Source organism: Microcaecilia unicolor, chromosome 10, assembly GCF_901765095.1.
Source record: "Microcaecilia unicolor chromosome 10, aMicUni1.1, whole genome shotgun sequence".
Classification (NCBI taxonomy): Eukaryota; Metazoa; Chordata; class Amphibia; order Gymnophiona; family Siphonopidae; genus Microcaecilia; species Microcaecilia unicolor.
The window spans coordinates 98,500,884-98,528,488 of record NC_044040.1 but is presented as its reverse complement, the minus strand read 5'-3'; the positions used below and the strand labels follow the sequence as shown (position 1 = coordinate 98,528,488).

General features: G+C 47.3%; 1 protein-coding gene across 1 annotated transcript in view; it reads right to left on the bottom strand.

Annotated features, from left to right (window-relative positions):
* Nucleotides 1-27,605, bottom strand: part of LOC115478487 — a 526,789-nt gene that overhangs the window by 483,814 nt on the left and 15,370 nt on the right. Inside the window, exon 2 of the mRNA XM_030215853.1 lies at nt 7,353-7,481. Coding sequence (XP_030071713.1) covers nt 7,353-7,481 — 129 coding nt within the window. The remainder of the gene's footprint in view (nt 1-7,352; nt 7,482-27,605) is intronic.

The following is a 27,605-nucleotide window of genomic DNA, read 5'->3' as shown; positions in this document are numbered from 1 at the left end:
TGAGCCCTCAGCTGCAGGCGGTCAGCAGGACTGCTGGAACCGCGGGGTGACGGTCGGCCTGGCTGGTAGTCAGCAACTCAGTCTCTAGAGGGCGGCTAGCAAGGGCGGCTAGCTGAAGAAGACACAGTTTCTGAAGGTGGCTAGCAAGGACGGCTAGCGGAAGAGGACACAGTCTCTGAAGGTGGCTAGCAAGGACGGCTAGCTGAAGAAGACACAGTCTCTGAAGGTGGCTAGCAAGGACGGCTAGCTGAAGAGGACACAGTCTCTGAAGGTGGCTAGCAAGGACGGCTAGCTGAAGAAGACACAGTCTTGAAGGTGGCTAGCAAGGACGGCTAGCTGAAGAGGACACAGTCTCCGATCCACTGTGTGGGCTTCTGACAAACGAAACAGAAGCACTGAACTCCTTCCGTTTCGTGGTTTAAATCCCCCGCCCGTCCTTCCCCTGCCAGCAGCTGGAGCCAATCCCCCTGGCCCAGGCAGGCACAGGAGGCCTGGATTGGCCAGCCTGCTCGGCGGGCGGGGTCTCCTTATTGATGCGCCAATCCGGCGCGAGTAGGCGGGGCTGGCTCGCGGGTCCGCTCCAGCGAGGAGGACGACGACGCCGGCGCCGCCATCTTGGCCGGCGAATCTCCTTCTCCGAGGCCGGCGCTTGCCCCAGCGGATCGCCGGCCTCGGAGCGGCCCGCGGCAGCGCCAGCCCCGTCGGCGGCTCGTCCCCGCCGCCCCGGATCCCGCGGCCTCCGTTGGTCCTCGCCCCCTACTGCGGGCCGCCAGGTAAGAGCCCAGGACGGGACAGTATCCTCCCCGGATGCCCCCTTCTCCCTGGGCCCGGGTTTGGAAGGATACCGGGCGTGGAAGGCTTTGACCAATTCTGGAGCATGCACATTCGCAGCGGGTTCCCAGGAGTTGTCTTCAGGGCCAAAATTTTTCCAGGACAATAAGTAATATAGCTTTCCTCGCTGTCTTTTTGCATCCAGGACCTCATCCACTTCAAACTCTGGATCGGGATCTGCGTCTAGATCTTCGGTTTCCTGCCGTTGAGGATGCCATCGAGACCCTCAAAAACTCTTCAATAAGGAAATATGGAAAGCGTTATGCACCCGCAGAGTACTCGGTAGCCGCAATCGATATGTCACTGCTCCAATTCGGGATTGGATTGCAAAGGGTCCAATGTACCGAGGTCCCAATCTACGGGAGGGCACCCGAAGCCGGAGGTATTTCGTGCTTAACCATACCTTCTGCCCTGGTTGCAAGACGGGAGCGGTTTTCCGATGCCGATCTGCAAAGGTCTTGTATTTGGTGGCTGCCTTCTGCAGTTGTTCTCGGGCCGTTTCCCAGACTCTTTGCAGATCTGCCAGAGTTTCATTAACCCTGGGAGTCGGAGATCCAGACGGGAAAGATGCTGGAAGTCGAGGATGTCGTCCATACACCAAGAAGAATGGAGAGTCTCCCGGGGCCGAGTGGACACTGTGATTATATGCAAACTCGGCCCAAGGGAGTAGGGCGACCCAGTTATCTTGGCGTTTGTTGACGAATGCTCGTAAGAACCCTTTTAACGTTTGGTTCGTCCTCTCGACCATGCCATTGGTTTGGGGATGGTATGCTGATGAGAAATGGGTCTTCACCCCCAATGCAGTACACAAGGCCCTCCAGAAACGCGAGGTGAATTGGGGGCCTCGGTCACTAATAATCCGCAGAGGCAGCCCGTGAAGTCGAAAAATGTGTTGAATGAAGAGTTGAGCTAATGCGACCGCCGAAGGAAGTCCTGGCAAGGGAACGAAATGGGCCATTCGGGAAAAATGGTCAATTACCACCCAAATCACCGTATGTCCCCGAGAACTGGGGAGGTCGGTGATAAAATCCATGGAAAGCTCCGTCCAGGGCCCCGTCGGTACGGGCAGTGGTTGTAGCTTCCCCATGGGGGTCCCGATCACCGGTTTGATCCGGGCGCACACAGGGCAGGTGGTGACAAATTGAAGAATGTCCCGCCTCATCTGAGGCCATTGATACTGCCTGGCAATGAGCCTCAGAGTCTTCTGATACCCAAAATGTCCCGCCCATCTGGACGAATGCCCCCATTGCATTACTTTCGCTCGTTCAGCGGCCGGCACTAGTTCTCTAGTAGGAGCCACCTCCCCCATGGCCGCGCTGAGGCATGCCGGATCCAACATGGCATGGGTCTCCTTAGTCTCCTCTGGAACCTCAAATGCTCTGGAGAGGGAGTCCGCAGGGGTATTTTGAGCAGCCGCCCGGAAAACTAATTGAAAATGAAATCTGGCAAAAAACAATGACCACCGGGCTTGTCGGGGATTGAGCCGTTGAGCCTCTTGTAGATACAGTAGATTCTTGTGGTCCGTGATTACCGTGAATCGATGTTCCGCTCCCTCCAGCAGGTGTCTCCATTCCTGCAGGGCTAATTTTAAAGTTAAGAGCTCCCTGTCCCCTACCGTGTAATTACATTCCGCCGGGGAGAATCTACGAGAGAAGAAAGAGCACGGCTGGCGCCGGCCCTTAGAATTCACCTGCGAGAGGACCGCCCCGGCTCCCAACGCAGACGCATCCACTTCCACAATAAAGGGTTTGTCTGGATCCGGGGCTAGTAAAATGGACGCTGAGTTGAATGCCTCCTTTACCTGGCGAAAGGCCACCTGCGCCTCGGGCGGCCAGTCCCGGACCCTCGCGTTCTTTCTAGTGAGCGCTGTCAACGGCGCCGTCAGTTGAGAATACTGGGGAATAAACTGACGATAGTAGTTCGCGAATCCTAAAAAACGTTGCAGTGCTTTCAATCCCAGCGGTTGTGGCCATTCTCGAATTGCCCGGAGTTTGTCCGGTTCCATCTGTAGCCCCCCGGGTAACAGAATGTGTCCCAAAAATGGTAACGACTTCTGATGAAAAGCGCACTTGCTGAGTTTAGCAAACAGGCGGTATTGTCGTAGCCGCTGCAGCACTGCGCGAACATGACCCACATGTTCCGCGGGGTTTTGGGAAAACACCAAGATGTCGTCCAGATACACAATTACCATGGAGTTCAGTAAATCCTCGAGCACATAATTAATAAGTCGCTGAAACACCGCAGGGGCATTACATAAGCCAAATGGCATCACCCGATACTCGAAATGTCCCTCGTGGGTGTTAAAGGCCGTCTTCCATTCGTCCCCTCGCCGGATCCGCACTAAGTTGTAGGCCCCCCGTAAGTCCAACTTGGTAAACATCTGGGCTACTTGCAGCCTGTCAAAGAGTTTGGGAATGAGCGGTAGAGGAAAGCGATCCTTTACCGTGATGGCATTTAACCCCCGATAGTCGATACAGGGCCTCAAGGAGCCATCCTTTTTAGTAACAAAAAAGAACCCGGCCCCGGCCGAGGACGTAGAGGGCCGGATGAAGCCTCTTCGCAGATTCTCCCGGATATACTCCTGCATAGTCTTGGACTCCCCTAGGGACAGAGTATACAGTCGGCCCCGCGGTGGCATGGTATCTGCCATCAAGTTAATGGCGCAGTCAAACGACCGATAAGGCGGTAGAACTTCCGCCTCCACTGGACAAAACACATCTGCAAAGTCCCTATAGTCCATGGGCAGGGAGCCCAACTCCATCCACGCCCCCCCGGGCATACTAGTAAATGCGGGGCAGCTGTCGGTCCGGCCCTTACAACAGTTCTCTCGGCAGGAACTACCCCAAGCTTGGATACCTCCTTTGGTCCAGTCAATAACAGGGCTATGACTCCGTAGCCAGGGCAATCCCAGAACCACTGGATGAATGGTCTGGGATAGTACTAGGAATTGGATTTCCTCCCGGTGATCCTCCCCCACCTGCAAGGTTAAAAAGGAGGTGATCTCCGTGACCGGCTGCGGTAATGTAGTTCCCTGGATGGAGGTGATTTGCAACGCTGGACGCCGCGGGAGCGTGGGCCAGCCCATCTGTTGTAGCAGTTCATACCCGATGAAGTTGCCCCCCGATCCAGAGTCCACCAGGGCCCGGGTCTGGATAGCGGTCTCGTGCCACCGTAGAATTACTGGCAGTGAGATCAAGGAATCTGGTAGGGGAGCGGCATGCCCCAAGACCCCTCCCCTCAAGGTGCCTTGGGGGAGATGTTTCCCGCCCGGGAGGGGCAGGCTCGAATAAAATGTCCGGCCTCACCACAATAGAGGCACAGTCCGTCCCACAAGCGTTTCTTCCTGTTGGACGAGGCCAGTCGTTGACGGCCCATCACCATCGGCTCCTCCCCATTCTCCTTGGAGTCCCGGTTCCCACGGCGAGGAGACGGCCCCTTAGTAGTCCGGGACGTTCCCCGTGCCCACTTCTGCCGTTCCGCCCGGGCTCTTGCTCGCTCCTGGAACCGGGTATCTACGCGGATACAGAGCGAAATCGGAGCGTCCAGTTGGCCTGGGACCTCTCGCCCGGCCAACTCGTCCTTGATTCGTTCTTGTAAGCCTTCCGTAAAGATAGCCATTAAGGACTCCGGGTTCCAACGGAGCTCCGTGGCTAAAGTCCGGAAACGAATGGCATAATCGGCCACCGTTCCCTCACCCTGATGAATTCGCAGCAGTTCCGATGCCATGGAAGATGGTCTCCCAGGAAGGTCGAACACCATACGGAACCGGCGCTGAAATTCACTATAGTCATCCAAGATGGGGTCCTGTTGCTCGTTAAGTGGGGCCACCCAGGCCTGGGCCTTCCCTTCACAAAGGCCCATGATATATCCCACTTTACTTTGATCCGAAGCAAAGGTCTCCGGTTGCATCCGGAAAGCCAAGTTGCACTGATTGAGGAACCCCCAGCAACCTCCGGGGGCCCCATTATATCGTGCCGGCTCAGGGAACCGAGGTCCCGTGCGGAACCCTCCCGAACGGGGAGCCGCTGCGGCCCCCTGGACCGCAGCGGCCTGGTTCAGTACCTGAAGCGTAGAAAGTTGAGAGCATACGTTTTGGAGCGCCCCCGACAGGGCGTTCAGCTGCTCCTGCTGCTGCTGAAGTACCTTAGCCAGGTCCCGTAGATCGGGCTGCGTAGGCGAGCTCATGGCTTCCGTTTCCTGTCCTGTGGTGGTTGTTGGTGAGCCCTTGGGTTCCCGGAGGCCTGGTAAGACCTCCGAGGACCGCCGCGCACCCCGGATCTTCACCCGCGGCGACCGCCGTTCACCGAGGGTTGAGCCCTCAGCTGCAGGCGGTCAGCAGGACTGCTGGAACCGCGGGGTGACGGTCGGCCTGGCTGGTAGTCAGCAACTCAGTCTCTAGAGGGCGGCTAGCAAGGGCGGCTAGCTGAAGAAGACACAGTTTCTGAAGGTGGCTAGCAAGGACGGCTAGCGGAAGAGGACACAGTCTCTGAAGGTGGCTAGCAAGGACGGCTAGCTGAAGAAGACACAGTCTCTGAAGGTGGCTAGCAAGGACGGCTAGCTGAAGAAGACACAGTCTTGAAGGTGGCTAGCAAGGACGGCTAGCTGAAGAAGACACAGCCTCTGAAGGTGGCTAGCAAGGACGGCTAGCTGAAGAAGACACAGTCTTGAAGGTGGCTAGCAAGGACGGCTAGCTGAAGAAGACACAGTCTCTGAAGGTGGCTAGCAAGGACGGCTGGCTGAAGAAGACACAGTCTTGAAGGTGGCTAGCAAGGACGGCTAGCTGAAGAAGACACAGTCTTGAAGGTGGCTAGCAAGGACGGCTAGCTGAAGAGGACACAGTCTCTGAAGGTGGCTAGCAAGGACGGCTAGCTGAAGAAGACACAGTCTTGAAGGTGGCTAGCAAGGACGGCTAGCTGAAGAAGACACGGTCTCTGAAGGTGGCTAGCAAGGACGGCTAGCTGAAGAGGACACAGTCTCCGATCCACTGTGTGGGCTTCTGATGAACGAAACGGAAGCACTGAACTCCTTCCGTTTCGTGGTTTAAATCCCCCGCCCGTCCTTCCCCTGCCAGCAGCTGGAGCCAATCCCCCTGGCCCAGGCAGGCACAGGAGGCCTGGATTGGCCAGCCTGCTCGGCGGGCGGGGTCTCCTTATTGATGCGCCAATCCGGCGCGAGTAGGCGGGGCTGGCTCGCGGGTCCGCTCCAGCGAGGAGGACGACGACGCCGGCGCCGCCATCTTGGCCGGCGAATCTCCTTCTCCGAGGCCGGCGCTTGCCCCAGCGGATCGCCGGCCTCGGAGCGGCCCGCGGCAGCGCCAGCCCCGTCGGCGGCTCGTCCCCGCCGCCCCGGATCCCGCGGCCTCCGTTGGTCCTCGCCCCCTACTGCGGGCCGCCAGGTAAGAGCCCGGGACGGGACATGTAGTTGCCCCCTTCACCCCTAAGAGCTATGGTAGTGTTATACATTTGTCCCTCCCACGACCAAATGGCTTGGATTGGGACGTTTCTGAGCTGGGCGTTTTTAGTTTCCATTATCGCAAAAAAAAAAAACCGCCCATCTCAGAAGGGACCAAATCCATGGCATTTTCTCCATCCAAACCGTATTTTCGAAACGAAAGATGGACGCCCATCTTTTTCAATAATACGGTCTGTCCCGCCTCTTCACATACCCGTTTTCGGACATAGACACCCATGGAGATGGGCGTTCACGTTCGATTATGCCCCTCCACGCCATACTTGGGGATGTTATAATGCCTTTATATCACTCCATGGTGCGACCGCACCTCGAATATTGTGTTCAATTCTGGTCGCCACATCTCAAAAAAGATATAGTGGAATTAGAAAAGGTACAGAGAAGGGCGACAAAAATGATAAAGGGGATGGGACGACTTCCCTATGAAGAAAGGCTAAAGCGGCTAGGGTTCTTCAGCTTGGAGAAAAGGCGGCTGAGGGGAGATATGATAGAGATCTATAAAATAATGAGTGGAGTGGAAAGGGTAGATGTGAAGCGTCTGTTTACGCTTTCCAAAAATACTAGGACTAGGGGGCATGTGATGAAGCTACAATGTAGCAACGAATCAGAGAAAATATTTCTTCACTCAACGTGTAATTAAACTCTGGAATGTGGTAAAGGCGATTCGCTTAACGGAGTTTTAAAAAAGTTTGGACGACTTCCTAAAGAAAAAGTCCATAGACCATTATTAAATAGACTTGGGGAAAATCCACTATTTCTGGGAAAAGCAGTATAAAATATTTTGTACTTTTTTGGGATCTTGCCAGGTATTTGTGACCTGGATTGGCCACTGTTGGAAACAGGATGCTGGGCTTGATGGACCTTTGGTCTTTCCCAGTATATCAATACTTATGAACTTTGTATTGTTATTTGAATATTTTTACTGCTGTAATTGCCTATGTTTGATTTATTCTTACTGTACACCACCTTGAGTGAGGTCCTTCAAAAGGCGGTAAATAAATCCTAATCAATCAATCAATCAATAAATAAAGTAATGCATAGGTTTTCCTTACATAATCTTCTGTTATCTGTTGGTGGATATCCATATCTCCCAGGCCAAGACTGAGTTCTCCATTATCTGTCATCACAGCACAGTATGTAGCTGTCCTATGTTCTCGCAGCTGAGCCACTCCTTCCATATCCTAAAACAGGAAGGGCAGTCACAATGATGTTAATAAAATTATAATAGTGATAAGAAATATTTGATATAAACTGTTAACAAGACATCAAGAACCAAAAGTAAAGCTCAAAGGTTGGAAAATACATAGTTATAGTAGTTCTGGAAACTAGAATTAAACACCCATTTGCATTGGAATTACCTCATATTCTATATTTTCTGTCCACAATTGTATAACTTAATGAGGGTTTGAAAAATTTTGTTATATTGAGAAAGAACATATCTGAACATTCCCAAAACTTCTCTGACATAAAATACTCTGGTTTGACTACTAGCATTAGTGGCGGGACCAGCTTTTTATAAAATTGGAACAGATATTAAAAATGATGCCCCTCCCCCTTCACTTACCAGTGGCTGCTCTAGCACCGTTCTCTCTCCTTTGACAGAAGGAACAAGGCTGTCCTTCTGCTGGCAACAGCTCCAACAGAACACCCCTCCTTCTCCCTCTCTTTTCTCTCTCTCGTCCTGTACAATATTCCTTCAGCATCTCATATTTCCTCCCTTCCATCCTGTATTCCCTTGTTTTCCCCCTGTGGGCGCATACAGATATAACCTGTTTGGAGTGTTATTAGGGTACCTGACACCTTGCCTAAATATTAACAGAAATAGGTTTCTGGTGATACCAGCCTTAGTGAGTGAAGTGTCAGAAGCAAAAAAAATGGGCTTTTTAGCAATTAGTGCATGCTAATTCTGGGTTTCATTAGCATTGCATAGCATTGCTGCACCGGGGACCGCTAATGCAGCTTTGTAAAAGAGGCCCTTTGTTAGCATGTACTAAACTTTATTAAAAAGCTCCTATGTTATTTGTATTTACATATTATATATTATTGGAAATACATTTCTCTTATACATTACTTTAAGAAATCAACACAACCATAAAAACTTTATTTTTCAATTATAACTTTTCCATTAAAGAAGGTAATAAAAAGAAATAAAGTATACAAATTATTTCATAAGAAATCATGCAAAAATAAATACACCACATTATAGATGTTGTTACTCTCTTACCCTTAGACCCAACTCATTGCACCCTAAATAATAGAAAGAACTAACTTCACAACCAAGTATTATAAAAATATAGTATGCATTTATTTACAAGAGCAGCAAAGATACTGTGCAAAGAAGGCAAGAATAAAGAAATTCTTATCATAGAAACAGCTTAGAATAAATGGCCATAAATCCCTAACTAGACTCCAGAGTAAGAGAATCACTCTGAATCCACAGCAAGTATACAAAGGTACATAGCAAGCATACAACCTGATGCTGACCTGTGAATGGCAGCGTGTTTCTCAGATGGTCCATTGGGTCCAATGCAGGTCTGCTCTTTTAATGGGACATCAACACAGCAGCCCTTGCATCAGATAAGAGTCCCTTTTTTAAATACAGAAATCATGGGCAGCAGCTATGCTGATGATGTACATTCTGGCTTTGGGGTGATGCACACATAACTTTGTTTACTCCAAATATTGTGGCATCAAGGGTCAACTTATTGTTTCACTGGCACCACACTGAAGGAGTCGCCTTGACAAGAAGCCAGGGTTTTATAAACAACATGTGACCTGCCAGCCACAGTGTCTCTCCAGCTGCAAGGGTAATTCCAAAAGTCCTTGGCTGCTCTGGCCATGATATTGATGGTGATAATGACCTTGTTATTCCAGCACATTGAGACCCTTGTCAGCAGTCTTTGCTGTATGCAAGGTCACAGCTTCAGCAAACAATAGGCTTTGCATTGAAAGATGGAAGAAGCTGCATTTCTGAAGTCAGGTTACTGTCAGGTATATATAGGAGCCCTTTTAATAAAGGGTTGGCATGCAGCAACAGGCTTGCTGTGCGCCAATCTGGAACTACCGCAGGAGCCTGGTGGTAGTTCCCACTCCCAGCAAGCACCATCTCTGGTGCTACAAAGATATTTTCTATTTTTGTAGTGCCAGTGCTTAGCCAGTGGTAATTGCTGCCCAGATACCACCGGCAAAGATGGGTAAGTAATGAAGTACTTTGTTACAGTACTTAAATACAATTAGCAGTACTTTTACTTGTAATGAGTTACATTTACTCTGTACTTTTGCACTCAGTAACAAAGTACAAATTTGGAAAGTAATTTAAAAAAAATATATCTAAACAATATCATACCGGCTTCCATCTGATTGGGCCTGAACCTCTGGTCCTAAAAACAACTGAGCTGGGACTGGAAGTTCAAGCCCTATCAGATGCGTCAGGGTCTGACATCACATGGAAATCCTAGTCCCTGCCCTCTATACCTGCCCAGAACAGCTGTTGATTGGCTATTACTTTTTTGTTGTCAGGCTCAGCTGCCTCCCCAGCCTGAACCGCACCTTCACTGCATGTAGGGCCCACTCCCTTTCCCCTTCCATCCATCATAGCCCTGCAGCACAGTTTGCTCCTTCCCTCCCATGGGAGAAATGTGGGAACTGGCTGCCTGCAGCACTGCTAGTGCTACCTGTGCTAGACCCACCTCCTCTAATGTAAAATTCAGGGACTGGCACAGGAAGCACTAGCGGTGCTGCAGAGAGCTGGTAGTTTATTAGGGGGGGGCTAGGCAGAGATGCACGGGAGGGAGAGAGTGAGACTGTACTGCAGGGCTGCAGTGGATGGGAGGGAGGACAGAGAGAGAAGAAATTAGGCAAGACTGGATAGATGGGGGTGGAGAGAAAGAGTGACAGATTGAGATGGGGTGATACTGGATAAAAGGGGGAGAGAAAGAGGCTATGGGCTGGGGGAGAGAGGAATTGGGAAAGACCAGATAGGTGGGGATAGAGAGAGAGAAACAAGGCAAGACTGGATGGGAGGGGAGGGGAGAGAGAGAAAGAGTGACAGAGAGAGATGGAGTGATACTGGATAAAGGGGGAAGAGACAAAGGCTATGGGCTGGGGAGAGTGAGAGAAATTGGGCAAGACTGGATAAGTGGGGGGGGAACGAGAAATGAGGGAAGACTGGATGAGAGGGGGAGATAGAGTGACAGGGAGAGAGAGATGGGGTAATATTGGATAAAAGGGGGGAGAAACAAAGGCTATGGGCTGGGGAAAGTGAGAGAAATTGGGCAAGACTAGATAGGTGGGGGCTTTGGAGTCAACTTTTCAAAATGATTGGGGATGCTAAACCCAATAGAAATCATTCCTCCCTGGACACACTCAAAGTATTAGGGGTGCTCAAGCACCAATAGAGCTGGAACAGATCAGTGTTGGTTATAGTGAAAAAGGTGAAGAAGAATGGAAAAAATTACACATAGACAGAAGACCCTTGGATAGAGAGTTAAAACAAGATAGGAAAGCAGTAACCAGAGACTTGAACCAAAACAATTAGAAAAACTAAATGGCTAGACAGCAAAGATAGAAAAAAAAAACATTTTTGTAGGATGTGGTAGCTGTGTTAGTCCACTTTAAAAGTTAATAAATATAAATAAAAGAAAAATGCAAAAAAAAAAAAAAAAGTAAGGTGACACCTTTATGTTGGACTATATACATTTTTTACTAACTTTCAGAGATCAAACCCTTCTTTTTCAGGTCAGGACAGTATAGTATGCTTCTCCTGACTTAAGGAAGGAAGTTTTGGCCACCAAAAACTAGTAAAAAAAAGTAATGTTAGTCCAATAAAAAATACGTAATCCAAAATAATTACCACAGGTAAATGATTAATAAACAACACGGCAAAACCAGGATATGAAAAGAGTCAAGAAGGATAAGGGAAAGTGTTGCTAATTGAAAGGTGATAAAGGAGAAATTCTCAGAGTAATAACTCACCCAAGCGGAGTGCCACCAAAAAGTCAAAGGAACTACCTAGAGGGTGGATAAGTTTCTCAATCACTGAAAATCTCCTGTATATAAATGTGGGCACTACCAAGTGCTCCTAGTGTCAACAGTAAGTGCCAAACCCAGCACAAAATATCACCACTAAGTCACATGTATAATATTCTCCTCTACCATGAATATCTGCAATGAACTATCCCAATATCACGGATGTGTCATATTCGCAAAGGGATACAAGAAAATACAGTTGTTAACTGCTGTGCTCAAATATGCTGAAATAAGATACTCTATAGCTAAACACAATACTGTTACAAATGTTCCTAAGAGATATTCATAAGTAAGGTGCACTTATCTTAAGGCTGTCGGGTGTGTGCATTACACCCGACAGCCATCTTGCTTCTCACGCAGGATTTTTCAAAAGAAGTCTCCAAATTCCAATCTTCCAATGCTAGCAAAATCTGTATAAAGTCCAACTCTGCAGGGTTTCGAAAAAATCTTCATCAGGGACCCAGATTCAATCTGCAACAAGAGTAACTGTGCCACAGGTTCACCGAAAGGCCACAACTGAAGCTGTATGCAAACTGTCTGTCTAATCAGGGATATAGGCCTAGAAATAATGGCTGAAACAAAACGCAGGCAGCTTCTTCCACCCTACTGGCTGTCAGGGCTGCCATAGGCCAGCAGTGGAAGCACTAATAGACAGAATGAACTGTGCACAGCAGAGAGAATTTAAAACAGCATGAAAAGCTGTAAAAATTACACCAGCCATTGTTCTGCCCACACTGTCTACGGCACTGCACTCACCTTTGTAGCAACACAGCCTACACTCTTCTATTTGTACACTGCCCTCTGCCCCTACATCGACAAGATAAACCATTTCTGATCAGCCCTCCAAATGTGTGTGTCTTATGACCCCAATCAACTGGGGCCCCTGGTCTCTCAATAGTCACAGCTACTCTGAATGGCTCAATGCATATCCTTCACTTATCAGAAAATAGAAACAGAGAAACATGACGGCAGATAAGAGCCAAATGGCCCATCCAGTCTGCCCACCCATGGCAACCACTATCTCCTCCTTTCCCTAAGAGATCCTATGTGCCTGTCCCATACTTCCTTAAATTCAGACACAGTCCTCATCTCCACCTCCTCCACTGGGAGGCAATTCCAAGGATCCACCACCCTTTCTGTAAAAAAGTACTTCCTTAGATTACCCCTGAACCTATAACCTCTTAGCTTCATCCTATACCCTCTCATTCCAGAGTTTTCCTTCATTTGAAAGGGGCTCACCTCCTGTAAATGCCACGCCATTTGAACATCTCTATCATAACCCCTCTCTCTCACGTTTCTTCTAATTACATATTGAGAGCCTTAAGTCTGTCCCCATATGCTTTATGACAGAGACCACTGACTAATTTAGTAGCTGCCCTCTAGACCAACTCCATCCTGTTTGTATCTTTTCATAGATGCAGTCTCCAGAACTGCATATAATATTCTAAATGGGGCCTCACCAGAAACTTATACAAGGGCACTATCACCTCTTTTCTTCTGCTGGCTATTCCTCTCCCTATGCACCCGAACATCCTTCTGGCTTTGACTGTCGCCTTTTCTACCTGTTTGTCCACTTTGAGATCATCACCCACCGTCTCGCTCTTCTTTTGAACACAGAAGCACTTCTCCCCCTATACTATACTGTTCCCTTGCATTTTTTGCAACCTAAATGCATGACCCTGCATTTTGTAGCATTAAATCATAGTTACCAATCAATTGTCCATTCTTCCAGTTTTGCCAGATCCCACCGCATATTATCCACACCCTCTGGGGTGTCAACCCTATTACAGAGTTTGGTACCATTCGCCATAGGTGGTCGGTGGCCCAACTGTTTGGGGAGGCTAAAGGGGATGGGGTTTACATCCATAATTGTCTGATAACACACAGAAAAAAAAATAAGTAAAAATAAAAGTCACAATTAATACCTTTTATTAAATTTAGATATTAGATATGCATCATATGTCAAAGAATAAAGTGGTTGCTCAAAGCATATACTAACCACAATCACTCAACTGCAAAACACTATGAACAACTTTGTGCAAAAACACACTCTGAACCTTACTGTACCATAAATATTACACTGGGCAGACCCTAATACACCAATATACCACCCATACGGAAAGTGCAGACCATCAACAATATGAAACAAGGGATTATAATATCACAATTCTCACGTAGAGCCACAAAACACCGTTTTAGAGTGGATAGTGTTCACAATGAGCTCCTTTTATTAACGACCATATGTAGATCCTTCAAGAGGTAGTGTGTCATGATTTAGGCTCTACACCCTTTCTGATGCTTTGGTGCCACCTCAGTAAGGCCAACACACAATCTCTCCACTGCAAAACACTATAAACAAACTTGTGCAAAAACACACTCGTAACCTTACCAAACCATACCAGCAAAATTCCAAGGAAAGGACGAGCTACAACCTTATGCGTGGAAAGGCAGCACTATAATTACACCGAGCTCTAAAACACCAGTACACAACCTAGTGAAAAAAAATACAAAACAAAACAAAAAAAAAAAGGGCAGCAAATACTACGCGCTAGCAGAATACTGCATCTTGATCACACATGAAAAACACATGACACAACAGATATGAAGGCAAAATACTGAACTGGAAAGTTACCTCAAGAAGTCAGACTCAGCATGCAGCAATACTAGAAAAATTGAAACTTAGATGCAAATTATCACAGATGCACATTTCCAAAAGCTGACATATTCCAAATAATAAATTCTGAATAAAAAATGTTTTCTACCTTTGCTGTCTGAGCATTTAGTTTTTTTTATAAGCTTTGGTCCCAGTGTCTTCTGTTTTATGCAGTGTCTTTCCATTTGATATTTTTTCTTTCACCATGTCCACCATCCTTCTGTGTCCTTATGCATCCTGTCTACCATCTGTAGCTCTGTCCCTATCCTTTCTCCAGTTTCATCATCTGCCCTCAAAGTGTTCCAATCCAGCCCTTAAATTCAGCAATTTCCCCTTCATCCATATCCAGCATTTCTCCTCACTCCCCTCCCCTTCCCTCCCCTCCATCCATGTGCATCTACTTCCTCTGTCTTTCCAGCCCTCCATCCATGTCCAGCATTTCTCCTATCTCCCTTCCCCTCCATCCATGTGCATCTCCTTCCTTCGTCTTTCCTTCTCTCCATCCTTGCCCAACATTTCTCCTCTATTCCCTGCCCTCCACTCCATCCATGTCCAGCATTTCTCCTCTCCTCTCTTCCCTCCCCTCCATCCATGTGCATCTCCTTCCTGACTTCCCTTTCCTACCCTCCATCCATCCATGTCCAACAACTCTCCATTCTCCCCTGCCCTCCCCTCCATCCATCCATATTCAGCAAATTTACTCTCTCCCCTGCCCCCCCATCTATCCATGCCCAGCAATTCTCCTCTCTCCCCTGCCCTCCCCTCCATCCATGTCCAGGAACTCTCCATTCTCCCCTGCCCTCTCCTCCACCCACCCATATCCTGCAAATTCCATCTCTCCCCTGCCCCCATTCATCTATCCATGTCCAGCAATTCTCCTCTCCTTGCCCTCCCCTCCATCCATCCATGTCCAGCAACTCTCCATTCTCCCCTGCCCTCTCCTCCATCCACTCATATCCTGCAAATTTCATCTCTCCCCTGCCCCCATTCATCCATCCATGTCCAGCAATTCTCCTCTCTTCCCTGCCCTCCCCTCCATCCATCCATGGCCAGCAATTCCCCTCTCTTCCCTGCCCTCCCCTCCTCTCCAGCGATCTGTTCTCTCCCCCTGCCCTCTCCTCCTCTCCATGTCCAGCAATCTGTTCTCTCCCCCTGCCCTGCCCTCCATCCATGTCCAGCGATTCTCCCTGCCCTCCCTCAGCTCCCCGACAGCCCTCCTCTCCATTCCTTCCTGCCCCCCCCCACGCGTTTAACCCTTTTACTCTCCGTGGCAGCGATGTCAGTGAAGAAGAAGGCACTGTGGGCTCACCTCCAGCTTCTCCCATCCCTCTTCACACAGTGTCCCGCCCTCGCAGAAACAGGAAATGCATCATGCATGCATCAGAAGGCGGGACACTGTGTGAAGAGAGAAGGAAAAAGCTTGAGCCGGAGGCGAGCTTGCAGTGCCTTCTTCGTCACTGATGTCGCTGCCACGGAAAGTAAAAGGGTTAAAACACACACACGCGTGGGGGGGGGGCAGGAAGGAGCAGGAGGAGGGAGGAACGGAGAGGAGGAGGGCTGCTGGTCGGGGAGCTGAGAGTAGGAAGGAAGGAGGGACCATCGGAGAGCTGCCTGGATGCAGCACTGCACCAGCCATGCGCTTGTGGGGGCAGCAGCCAGGGGAAGGTCACGGTGGTCATATAAGTGTAAATGTACTGTGAGAAATATAGATTGTTCCAACTGAAGCCATATAGGAACATATTCTTTTTCAAAAGGAAACCAGTGACAGCCTTGCTCACAAATAAATGCTTTGTGGTATAGCAAAAAGTCAGGAAAAAAGACTCCAAGTTCTTCCCTTGGAGCTTTAAGTTTTTTTTAAAAGAGATTCTGGGAGTTTTGGATTTCCAAAGAAAAGTGGTCAGAAGCCTTTCAACTTGTTTATAAAATGAGGATTGGAAAAGGATTGGGACCATACTTAATATAAAGTTTATTTTGGGTGAGACCATCATTTTGATGGTTTTGGCCCTTCCCCACCATGAGATATGTAAAGGATGCCATTGCAAGAGAAGATCCTTGAGAAATTTGACTATTTTTCACGGTTATATTTAATAGAGTCTTGCAATGTGTAGTGTAAGTCGATACCAAGGCATCTCATTCCTTTAGAAGACCTAGTAAGATCATACGGTTGGACTAGATTGGGTACTGCATGTATGTTAAACGGCAGGACTTCTGTTTTAGATTGGTTGATTTTGAATCCAGAGAAAACTGAAAAAGATTGTATAAGAGAAAAAAGCGGGGGAATAGAAGTTGTTGGATTGGAAATATAAAGAAGTATATCATCTGCGTAAGCAGAAATTTTAAATTGTGTTTTTTGACAGGTAATTTCAGCATGGGAGTTAATGGCAAGAAGACGTGGCTCTAATGCCAGATTGAACAAATATGGGGACAAGGGACATCTTTGTCGTGTGCCTCTGTGTAGAGTTATAGTATCTGATAGATGATTATTGGCAATTATTCTGGCAGTAGGACGAGTGTAAAGAACTTTGATTTTATTTATGAAGGCCGATGAGGCACCGAACCAACCTAGAGTTAGGAATAGATATTGCCATTCTACTCTGTCGAATGCCTTCTCCGCGTCTAATGACATAGCAATAATGGGACAATCCTGTACCTTGGCTGCTTGCAGTAGATGGAAAAATAGTCTGGTGTTATCTGATATTAATCTAGTCGGCATAAGCCTATTTGATTTGGAGATATAACTTTGCTAATTATTTTCTTTAGTCTGTTAGCAAGTATTTTTGCATACCTTTTATAATCTGTGTTGAGAAGGGAAATGGGTTTGTAATTCTGTACTATTTGAGGATCTTTATTAGGTTTGGGTATTATGGTAATGACAGCTTCTGTGAATCTACTTGTGGAGACAATTGAGGGGTCTAGGACGTTGAATAATTGAATAAGGACAGCAGAGAGAGAGAGCTTTGAAAAGTTTTTTAACATTCAATCAGTGTTGCCAGGTGGGCGGTTTTACCGCCCAATTGGGCGGTTTTCCGCGACCCGCCGCGGGAAATTTTTGCCCGCGGCGGGTTGCGGTTTTTTGGGCTGGTTTTTGTGCTTCGGGCGGTTTTTTCGGCCGCGGGGGGGCGGGGTTAGTGACGTTTTTGGGTGGGGTTAATGACGTTTTGGGCGGGGTTAGTGACGTGGGAGGCGGGGCCGATGACGTGGGAGGCGGGGCCGATGACGGGGAGGCGGGGCCGATGACGGGGAGGCGGGGCCGATGATGTAAGAGGCGGGGCCAATGACGGGGAGGCGGGGCCGGTGACGTGGGAGGCGGGGCCGGTGACGGCGGGGGCGGGGTTTATGACGGCGGGGGCGGGGGTGATGACGCGGGGGTGGGGGTGTCAGGGGCGGGGTTTGTGTTTGGGCGGTTTTTGGGCTGTTTTTTGGGCTCCAGTGGGCTGGAAAAAAAATTTCCACCTGGCAACCCTGCATTCAATAGGAATGCCATCGGGGCCAGGTGCTTTATGGGGAAGAAAATCTTTGAGCGCTTGAAAAAAGTATTTTATATCATAAGCTTTAATAGATTTTCATTATCCAAGTCAGACCATTGCAGGTGCTTAAGATGTGCAAGAAAGCTTTTTATTTTTGTGGAGTCTTCATCTGCCTCAGATATATACAAGGTACCGTAAAATTGATGAAACGATTTTAATATGTCAGCTGATGAAGTAACTACTTTGTTTTTGTTGTTTTTGACTGATGAAATTTGAGTTTTAGTTCTTTTATGTTTGAGATAATTTGCTAGAATCCTACCACTTTTGTTACCTCCATTCAGTGGCGTGCTGGAGCCGGCTCGCACCAGCTCTGCAGAGCCGGTTGTTAAGTTTTGAAGAATTTTGCGAGCCGGTTGTTCAGCTGTCTCTGTCCGAGTCACGCCCATCTGTCGACATCATGATGCCTTCCTTCCTTCCTCCCCCTATGGCTCCTCTCGCTCTCCGATCTTCCAGTCCCGCCCATGAACGTCACAACGCCTTCCTCTGCTGCACCCTGCGAAGTCGAACCAGTGACTGTGCCCTTCCCGCTTCTATAACGGCTCCTGCAGGTGTTTGGCTCCTGCTTTGTCCGTCCCAGCTTACGGCCGACCGCAGTGCACGGCACTCTTGCAGCCACGGGCTAGTAGCGCCTTCTGCTTCCTGCTAGCGCACTCCTCCACACCCCTGCTGCCGCTTCCTCGTCGGCAGAAGAATCTTCGATCTTCAGTTCCATTCCAGCCAGTGTCAGGTAATTAGGCCCCGCGGCGATATAATATTTAGCCAGGGGGAGGGGGGAATGGGGGATCAATGATCATAAAGTGTGAAAAGGAAGGGGGGGCAAGATAGAACACTGGATGGGAGAGAAAGAGGGCAATGGCAATGGTGAATGGCCAAATTTCAGTGAGGATATCCTGTGTTTCCTGATGGGTTCGTGTCTTAACTGGGGTGGGGGGGGGGGGGGAATGGGGGATCAATGATCATAAAATGTGAAATGGAAGTGAGAGGCAAAATAGAACACTGGATGGGACAGAAAGAGGGCAATGGCAATGGGCATGAATGGCCAAATTTCAATGAGGATATCCTGTGTTTTCTGATGGGTTCGTGTCTTAGTTGTTGTTGTTGTAATCTACCATGGGAAGCCTGGTGTTATAAAGTTGATGGAATACATTGAAATTAAATGGAAGTAGAATTAAACTCTCCTTTCATTGGGGCACACATGGAATCAGGTCTTCATCTGTTTTGTAGAAGTTTACCTTTTAGATAGACAAATGGATTATTCTCTTTTGAACATGTTTCAGGGGGAAGTGGTTTTATTAGTCAAAATAAATATTTTGTTTCATGCAGATTTCTTTTGTTTATACATAAATGGGCTATATATAAGCCCCTAATGCAGCCCATATTGGTTTTCTTGTATTTTGCTCTTGTGATAACTTATACTGTGGCAACTGAAAACTCTTATCTCTGGTCGGTAATAAAAGGAGCTCATTGTGAGCACTATCTACCCGAAAAGGTTGTTTTGTGGCTGTATGAAGAATTGTGATATTGAATAAATAAGCATATGTGTGTGTCCCTAATCATGATGTATCCTAAGTTTATATAATCCTTTCAAGAAATCCAGTTAATCTTTTAACTTATTAGTGGAGCATTACCACAGAGGCTTGTTGGTATGGTCGCATTTTCAATACGGTAATACTACGGCCCAGCTAAGGAACAGCCAGGTTATTTTAAGTTAGTCTTCACTGGACCAAACTTGCTTTCCTTGTGCCATCACTATCCAGCAGGTAGGTAGTGTCTTAAAAAATGGAGGACAAATGATTTTTTTTTTTTTTTACATTAAAAGAAGGTAAATGTGGATGTAAGAATTGTTTGAAAGCACGCTCTCTCCCCGGGTATAGCCAGCTCTGCAAATGTTTTATTTTTTTTTTGGTGGGGGGGGGGCGCAGAGGTGGACAGGGTGGGGGGCCCAGAGGTGGACAGGGGGGGGGGTGCAGAGGTGGTTCAGAGAGAGAGCCTGTTGTTAAAAATTTACCAGCACACCACTGCCTCCATTGTAGTAGTATGATTTGGTTTGAAAGATTTCATGTGTGGCTGACTCACTAGCTATTCTGTTATATTGATATTTAAGTTGATATAATTCTGTTAGAAATTTCCTGTTTTGTGTGGCAAGGAAATTGCCCTCACTTTCTTTAATTTGTTTTTCTAAATTTTCAAGTAAGGCATTCTGCTCTTTCTTTTTAAATGCTGCAATAGAGATCATTTCACCCCTCAAAGTGGCTTTGAAGGCTTCCCATACAGTGAGAGGGGATAGTGTGGTGTTTGAGTTTATTCGAAAAAATTCAGAGATAAAGTAGTTTATCCATTATTTGGTTTCTTTATCGGATAAAAGGTTAGCATTCATACGCCATAGTGGGGACTTAGTGCTTAGACATTGATATGAAGAAAGACTTAATGTAATAGGGGCATGATCAGAAATGACAGTTGGGTGTATGTTAGCCTCTAACACTAGTGAAAGTAGGGAAGAAGATATGAGGAAGTAATCAATTCTGGAGAAACTATTATGAGGTGGGGGAAAATGTGTGTAGTCTCTCGTATCTGGATACTTTATAGTCCTCCAGGGGTCTATTAAGTTAAATTGAGAAATGTGTTTAACAGCATGAGCACTCCTATCTAACCAAGGGTCAAGCGGAAGGTTAAAATCTCCGGCCATAAATATAGGAAATGAAGCAAAAGAAGAAATTATCTGGAACAGTGAGTGAAAAAATTCTGGTGTGTCACTGTTAGGCGCATAAATATTCTCCAGCAGCAGTATTTGCGCATAAATTTCTACTTTAACAATCAGCCAACGCCCTTCGATGCCGGCTAACTGTTCAAGAATTTTAAATTGGAGGTCTTTATGGAAGAGTATGGAGACTCCATTTCATCTGCCCATTGAGGGAGCATCTAGAGATTGTGATATCCATTTATAGGAGGAGGTTAACTTACTTAGATTGGTGACTTGGGTTTCTTGGAGAAGGATTATGGATGATTTAAATTTTTTAAGATTCATGAAAAATTTCTTGCGCTTAACAGGATGTTTTAAACCATAAACATTCCAGGAGATAAATTTTAGAGCTGTATTGGAAGATACATTACTGGCTATGGTGGCTGGTACGAGGCGAAAATACATTTAATGAGCATTTTGAACCCTCTCATATAACTACAATGATAAAAAAGAAATGATTCTTTCCCATGCATGAAAAAACAAGAAGACGTGGAGGGGCATAATTGAACGAAAACGTCTATCTCCATGAGCGTTTATCTCCGAGAACGGGTCCGTAAAGGGGCGGACTGAACCGTATTTTTAAAAAAAATAGATGTCCATGTTTAATTCGACAATTTGTGAGCTGGGCGTTTTTGTTTTTCAGCGATAATGGAAAATGAAAGCGCCCAGCTCAAAAACGAATAAATCCAAGGCATTTGTTCGTGGGAGGGGCCAGGATTCATAGTGCACTGGTCCCCCTCACATGCCAGGACACCAACCGGGCACCCTAGGGGGCACTTTTACAAAAACAAAAAAAAGGTAAAAGAGCTCCCAGGTGCATAGCACCCTTCCCTTGTGTGTTGAGCCCCCCAAATCCCCCTCAAAACCCACTGCCCACAAGTCTACACCATTACTATAGCCCTAAGGGGTGAAGGGGGGCACCTACATGAAGTCCACTGCACCCCCTAACAACTGCTCCAGGAACCTGCATACTGCTGCCAGGGAGGTGGGTATAACATTTGAGGGTGAAAATAAAAAGTTGTGAAACGGCATCATTTTTTGTGGTGGGAGGGGGTTAGTGACCACTGGGGGAGTCAGGGGAGGTCATCCCCGATTCCTTCCGTTGGTCATCTGGTCATTTAGGGCACTTTTTGGGGCCTTATTCGTGAAAAAACAGGGTCCAGGAAAAGTGTCCTAAATTCTAGCTAAAAACGCATACTTTTTTTCCATTATCGGTGAAATGCGCCCATCTCTGTTCGGCCGATAACCACGCCCCAGTTCCGCCTTTGCCACACCTCTGACACGCCCCCATCAACTTTGTCCGCATCCGCGACGGAGTGCAGTTGAAAACGTCCAAAATCGGCTTTCGATTATACCGATTTATTCGTTTTTGTGAGATAAACGTCTATCTCCCGATTTGGGTCGCAATATAGGAGTTTTTCTCTTTCGATTATAAACTGGATAGAGAGCTAATATAAGACTAGCTCAGTCGCTATAAGAAAATTATGTTAGAATGGAGCTAATGCCTGTGACAGAGGAAGGGGAGAACAAAACCTTTATCAAAAACAAGCCTGCCAACAATATGACTAACACTTCATTTCTAGTGCCGGCTAGAGTCGTGTATTTGCAGAAAAATAAGCTTAAATATCTTAAACAGACTTAACTAAGCCAGACGGCTGATATCAGAAATGTTTCATAACATTGCAAGTTCAGAAATTAGAAAACAAATGAGCTTAAAGTGATATTTTAAGAGAATTCACTTTTGAATATGTATCAACAATACAAAATTAATCGCCTCAGGAAAATGATGATATTTAGGCAACAAGAAAGGATATGCATATTCTTCAAGACATCGAGTTCAGCTCCCTATTGGATATGCATTTGCAGTATAAAGTTTAATCGCCTCAAAGAAATGATGGTATTTAAACAACAAGAAAGGATATTCAGTTTCTTCAAGACATCGAGATCAGTTCAGTTTTGGATATGCAGTTTTAGTGCAAAGTTTAATCGCCTCATGAAAATGTAGATACTTAGGCAACAAAAGATATGTAGGTTCTTCATGACATCGGGGTCAAATTAAGCTGATCCAAGTGCACCTGAAGTTGTTCTGGAGAATCGAACGTTTTGGTGACATTGTGCAGTGTGACAGTCATTCAGGCAGGATACTGCAGGCCAAATCTCGCTCCAAGTGATTTTAGCTTGGGTCTCATCTCAAGGAAAGCTTTCCTTTTTCTTGCCGTTGTTTTAGCTAAATCCGGAACAATGAAAATAGATTTGCCATCTATGCTAATAGGAGTGTGAAAGCGAGCAGTGGTCAGGATCTGCAGAGCATGTTGAAATCTGAGTAGCTTCGCCACTATGGACCTGGGGTGAGGTTGATTTAATTTCCTTGATGAAGGCACGCGATGAGCACGTTCAAATTCCAAAGGGGGCTCGAAATTAATATGCAAGATGGAGGGGATCCATTTGCTGAGAAAGTCTAACATATTAGACCCTTCAATACCCTCCTTTAGCCCTAGGATTCTGATATTACTCCGTCTAGACCTATTTGCTAAATCCTCGATTTCCTGCTCCAGCTTTTTAAAGTTAGATGTTGTTGCGTCTTGCATCCGGGTGAGTTGCAAAGCTGCGTGATCAGATCTTTTCTCTAATTCCTCAATATGGGTTTGAAAAACAGACAACGAGTTGGTTATGCTTACGATTTCTGTTTTCAGTTCGCAAGTGGTTTTGTAATGTCTTGAGGAGAGATCTCGGAGAGCTCGAAGCTCCTCTAAGACCGATTCAGTTAGCGTAGTGGAGGATTTTCCTGGTGCCATTTTTTCTGGAATCGGAGGGTCAAACTTTATTCTTTTAGAATCAGGCACAGAAGAAGCGCAGTGGTCCGATTTTGATGTCTTTGAGTGTGACATGGGTAGAGTGACGCTATACAATCAATATTTTGAATGGTTCCTTATAGTAGGCACTCTAGCCGATATTCTTATTCAGTTGGCAGGAGACAAGGAATCAGACGTCCATCTCTGTCAATAGCTCACTAGCGCCCCAAGATATTTTCTTCTACCTCCAAAGCTGTAAACCTGTTCTTCAGATCAACAGAAGATGGATTTGTGGGGTTTATTTTGCAGTATCTGGTGATTTGTGTCCAGTTATTCTCTTTCTGTACAAGACCTCCTATCCCTTTGTTGAAGATACCCAAAGCCTTGAGTTGCATTTCTACGTTTGATTTCTGGTTGACACAGATGCTTCTTAGTCTTGCCACCTTCTATCTTAGTTCTTTGCACTTCTTTCATGAGAGAAGTCAGTCCCTCGCCTTGGATCCTGCATTCCAACTGGACAGAAGTAGAAACTGTAAAGAAAGCAACAGCTTTGGGGGCTCGATGCTTAGTCATACTTCAACTGTACATGCTTTTTGTACCAGAAAGAAGAGGTCCCAAAGTCCTGATCCTATTTTATTCTTTGCCTGTTCAGTAAGTTTCAGTAGGGCTGGTTCTTTGTATATATATATATTCATATATATAATAACTTGTTCCCTTTTTAAAGTGAGAGAAAAGAAGCCTAGAGTAAACTGATTAATTTATTTTAAAGGAAAAGTGAAGGTAAACTAATAGCCTTCTCTTAGATGTATACAAGAAGGAAGAGTAAACCTGGTTTTATATATAGTATATATATTTGTAGTACAAGAAAGAAAACCCCTGTTAATATTAAATCAGTAACTGTACCTGATAGAAAGCAGACAGCTAAAAGTAAATAAATGCAATCTGAAATTGAGAAAGACTTGTTTGAAGGGGATAGGCAATGGATTTGGCAGGAAGTGTCACCCTTGGGGTGGGTGGGCTGAGGGGCGGGGTGGAAGGTCCTAAAGAACCAAAGATTTGTGGACTTTGCTAGTTGTGAAACCAATCTCCAAAGTTCTAATACAATACCTCACTGTACCTCTGCTATTCTACAAAGCAGCCTACAAGAACAGACACAGTTTAGAGAAACAAAACTGAAACGTACAAATCAAAGTACAAGGGTAAGGATTAACCAGATAGATAGAAGGAGGAAGGAATGCAGAAATATGGTTTAACTCCAGATTGTGAGGTTCCAACCACAGACAGATCTCAAAGGACCATGTGCTTAGGCCTTAGCTTCCCTATTATAGAAGACTAGCCCCCTCTATGCTTCCTAACCTGCCTACAAGAGACCAGGTGATTTAGCTATGGATAGAGAAAAGGTGGAGAAAGAGCAGGGGTCTAATGCAAATACTTTAAGGAATAGAAGCAAGCAGGAAAACTACAGATAAATATCTTATTTCTATTAAGACTAATGCTAAAGCCATCTACTATCAGGGATTTAACAGTTTTGAAATGCAGTGCTCAGGTAAACAGATATCAGAAAAAGCGAATGCTACATACCTGTAGAAGGTATTCTCCGAGGACAGCAGGCTGATTGTTCTCACTGATAGGGTGATGTCCACGGCAGCCCCTCCAATCGGAACACTTTACTAGCAAAGGCCTTTGCTAGTCCTCGCGCGCCGATGCGCACCGCGCATGCGCGGCCGTCTTCCCGCCCGAACCGGCTCGTGTTCGTCAGTCCCATATGTAGCAAGACAAAGACAAGGAAAGACACAACTCCAAAGGGGAGGCGGGCGGGTTTGTGAGAACAATCAGCCTGCTGTCCTCGGAGAATACCTTCTATAGGTATGTAGCATTCGCCTTCTCCGAGGACAAGCAGGCTGCTTGTTCTCACTGATGGGGTATCCCTAGCCCCCAGGCTCACTCAAAACAACAAACATGGTCAATTGGGCCTCACAACTGAGATTGACCTAACAATTTATCCAACTAACTGAGAGTGTAGCCTGGAACAGAATAAACATGGGCCTAGGGGGGTGGAGTTGGATTCTAAACCCGAACAGATTCTGAAGCACTGACTGCCCGAACCGACTGTCGCGTCGGGTATCCTGCTGCAGGCAGTAATGAGATGTGAATGTGTGGACAGATGACCACGTCGCAGCTTTGCAGATCTCTTCAATAGTGGCTGACTTCAAGTGGGCCACTGACGCTGCCATGGCTCTAACATTATGAGCCGTGACATGACCCTCAAGAGCCAGCCCAGCCTGGGCGTAAGTGAAGGAAATGCAATCTGCTAGCCAATTGGATATGGTGCGTTTCCCCACAGCCACTCCCCTCCTGTTGGGATCAAAAGAAACAAACAATTGGGCGGACTATCTGTTGGGCTGTGTCCGCTCCAGATAGAAGGCCAATGCTCTTTTGCAGTCCAATGTGTGCAGCTGACGTTCAGCAGGGCAGGAATGAGGACGGGGAAAGAATGTTGGCAAGACAATTGACTGGTTCAGATGGAACTCCGACACAACCTTTGGCAAAAACGTAGGGTGAGTGCGGAGGACTACTCTGTTATGATGAAATTTGGTGTAAGGGGCCTGGGCTACCAGGGCCTGAAGCTCACAGACTCTACGAGCTGAAGTAACTGCCACCAAGAAAATGACCTTCCAGGTCAAGTACTTCAGATGGCAGGAGTTCAGTGGTTCAAAAGGAGGTTTCATCAGCTGGGTGAGAACGACATTGAGATCCCATGACACTGTAGGAGGTTTGACGGGGGGCTTTGACAAAAGCAAACCTCTCATGAAGCAAACAACTAAAGGCTGTCCTGAGATCGGCTTACCTTCCACACGGTAATGGTATGCACTGATTGCGCTAAGGTGAACCCTTACAGAGTTGGTCTTGAGACCAGACTCAGACAAGTGCAGAAGGTATTCAAGCAGGGTCTGTGTAGGACAAGAGCGAGGATCTAGGGCCTTGCTGTCACACCAGACGGCAAACCTCCTCCATAGAAAGAAGTAACTCCTCTTAGTGGAATCTTTCCTGGAAGCAAGCAAGATGCGGGAGACACCCTCTGACAGACCCAAAGAGGCAAAGTCTACGCTCTCAACATCCAGGCCGTGAGAGCCAGAGACTGGAGGTTGGGATGCAGAAGCGCCCCTTCGTCCTGTGTGATGAGGGTCGGAAAACACTCCAATCTCCACGGTTCTTCGGAGGACAACTCCAGAAGAAGAGGGAACCAGATCTGACGCGGCCAAAAGGGAGCAATCAGAATCATGGTGCCTCGGTCTTGCTTGAGTTTCAACAAAGTCTTCCCCATCAGAGGTATGGGAGGATAAGCATACAGCAGACCTTCCCCCCAGTCCAGGAGGAAGGCATCCGATGCCAGTCTGCCGGGGGCCTGAAGTCTGGAACAGAACTAAGGGACCTTGTGGTTGGCTCGAGATACAAAGAGATCTACCAAGGGGGTGCCCCACACCTGGAAGATGTGGCGCACTACTCGGGAATTGAGCGACCACTCATGAGGTTGCATAATCCTGCTCAACCTGTCAGCCAGACTGTTGTTTACGCCTGCCAGATATGTGGCTTGGAGCACCATGCCGTGACGGCGAGCCCAGAGCCACATGCTGACGGCTTCCTGACACAGGGGGCGAGATCCGGTGCCCCCCTGCTTGTTGATGTAATACATGGCAACCTGGTTGTCTGTCTGAATTTGGATAATTTGGTGGGACAGCCGATCTCTGAAAGCCTGCAGAGTGTTCCAGACCGCTCGTAACTCCAGGAGATTGATCTGCAGATCGCGTTCCTGGAGGGACCAGCTTCCCTGGGTGTGAAGCCCATTGACATGAGCCCCCCACCCCAGGAGAGACGCATCCGTAGTCAGCACTTTTTGTGGCTGAGGAATTTGGAAAGGGCGTCCCAGAGTCAAATTGGACCAAATCGTCCACCAATACAGGGATTTGAGAAAACTCATGGACAGGTGGATCACGTCTTCTAGATCCCCAGCAGCCTGAAACCACTAGGAAGCTAGGGTCCATTGAGCAGATCACATGTGAAGGCGGGCCATGGGAGTCACATTAACTGTGGAGGCCATGTGGCCCAACAATCTCAACATCTGCCGAGCTGTGATCTGCTGGGACGCTCACACCCGCGAGACGAGGGACAACAAGTTGTTGGCTCTCGCCTCTGGGAGATAGGCACGAGCCGTCCGAGAGTCCAGCAGAGCTCCTATGAATTCGAGTCTCTGCACTGGGAGAAGATGGGATAATTTATTACAAACCCCAGTAGCTCCAGGAGGCGAATAGTCATCCGCATGGACTGCAGAGCTCCTGCCTCGGATGTGTTCTTTACCAGCCAATCGTCGAGATAGGGGAACACATGCACTCCCTGCGAAGCGCCGCTGCTACTACAGCCAAGCACTTCGTGAACACTCTGGGCGCAGAGGCGAGCCCAAAGGGTAGCACACAGTACTGGAAGTGACGTGTGCCCAGCTGAAATCTCAGATACTGTCTGTGAGCTGGCAGTATCGGGATGTGCAGAGAGCATAGCCAGTCGTTTTC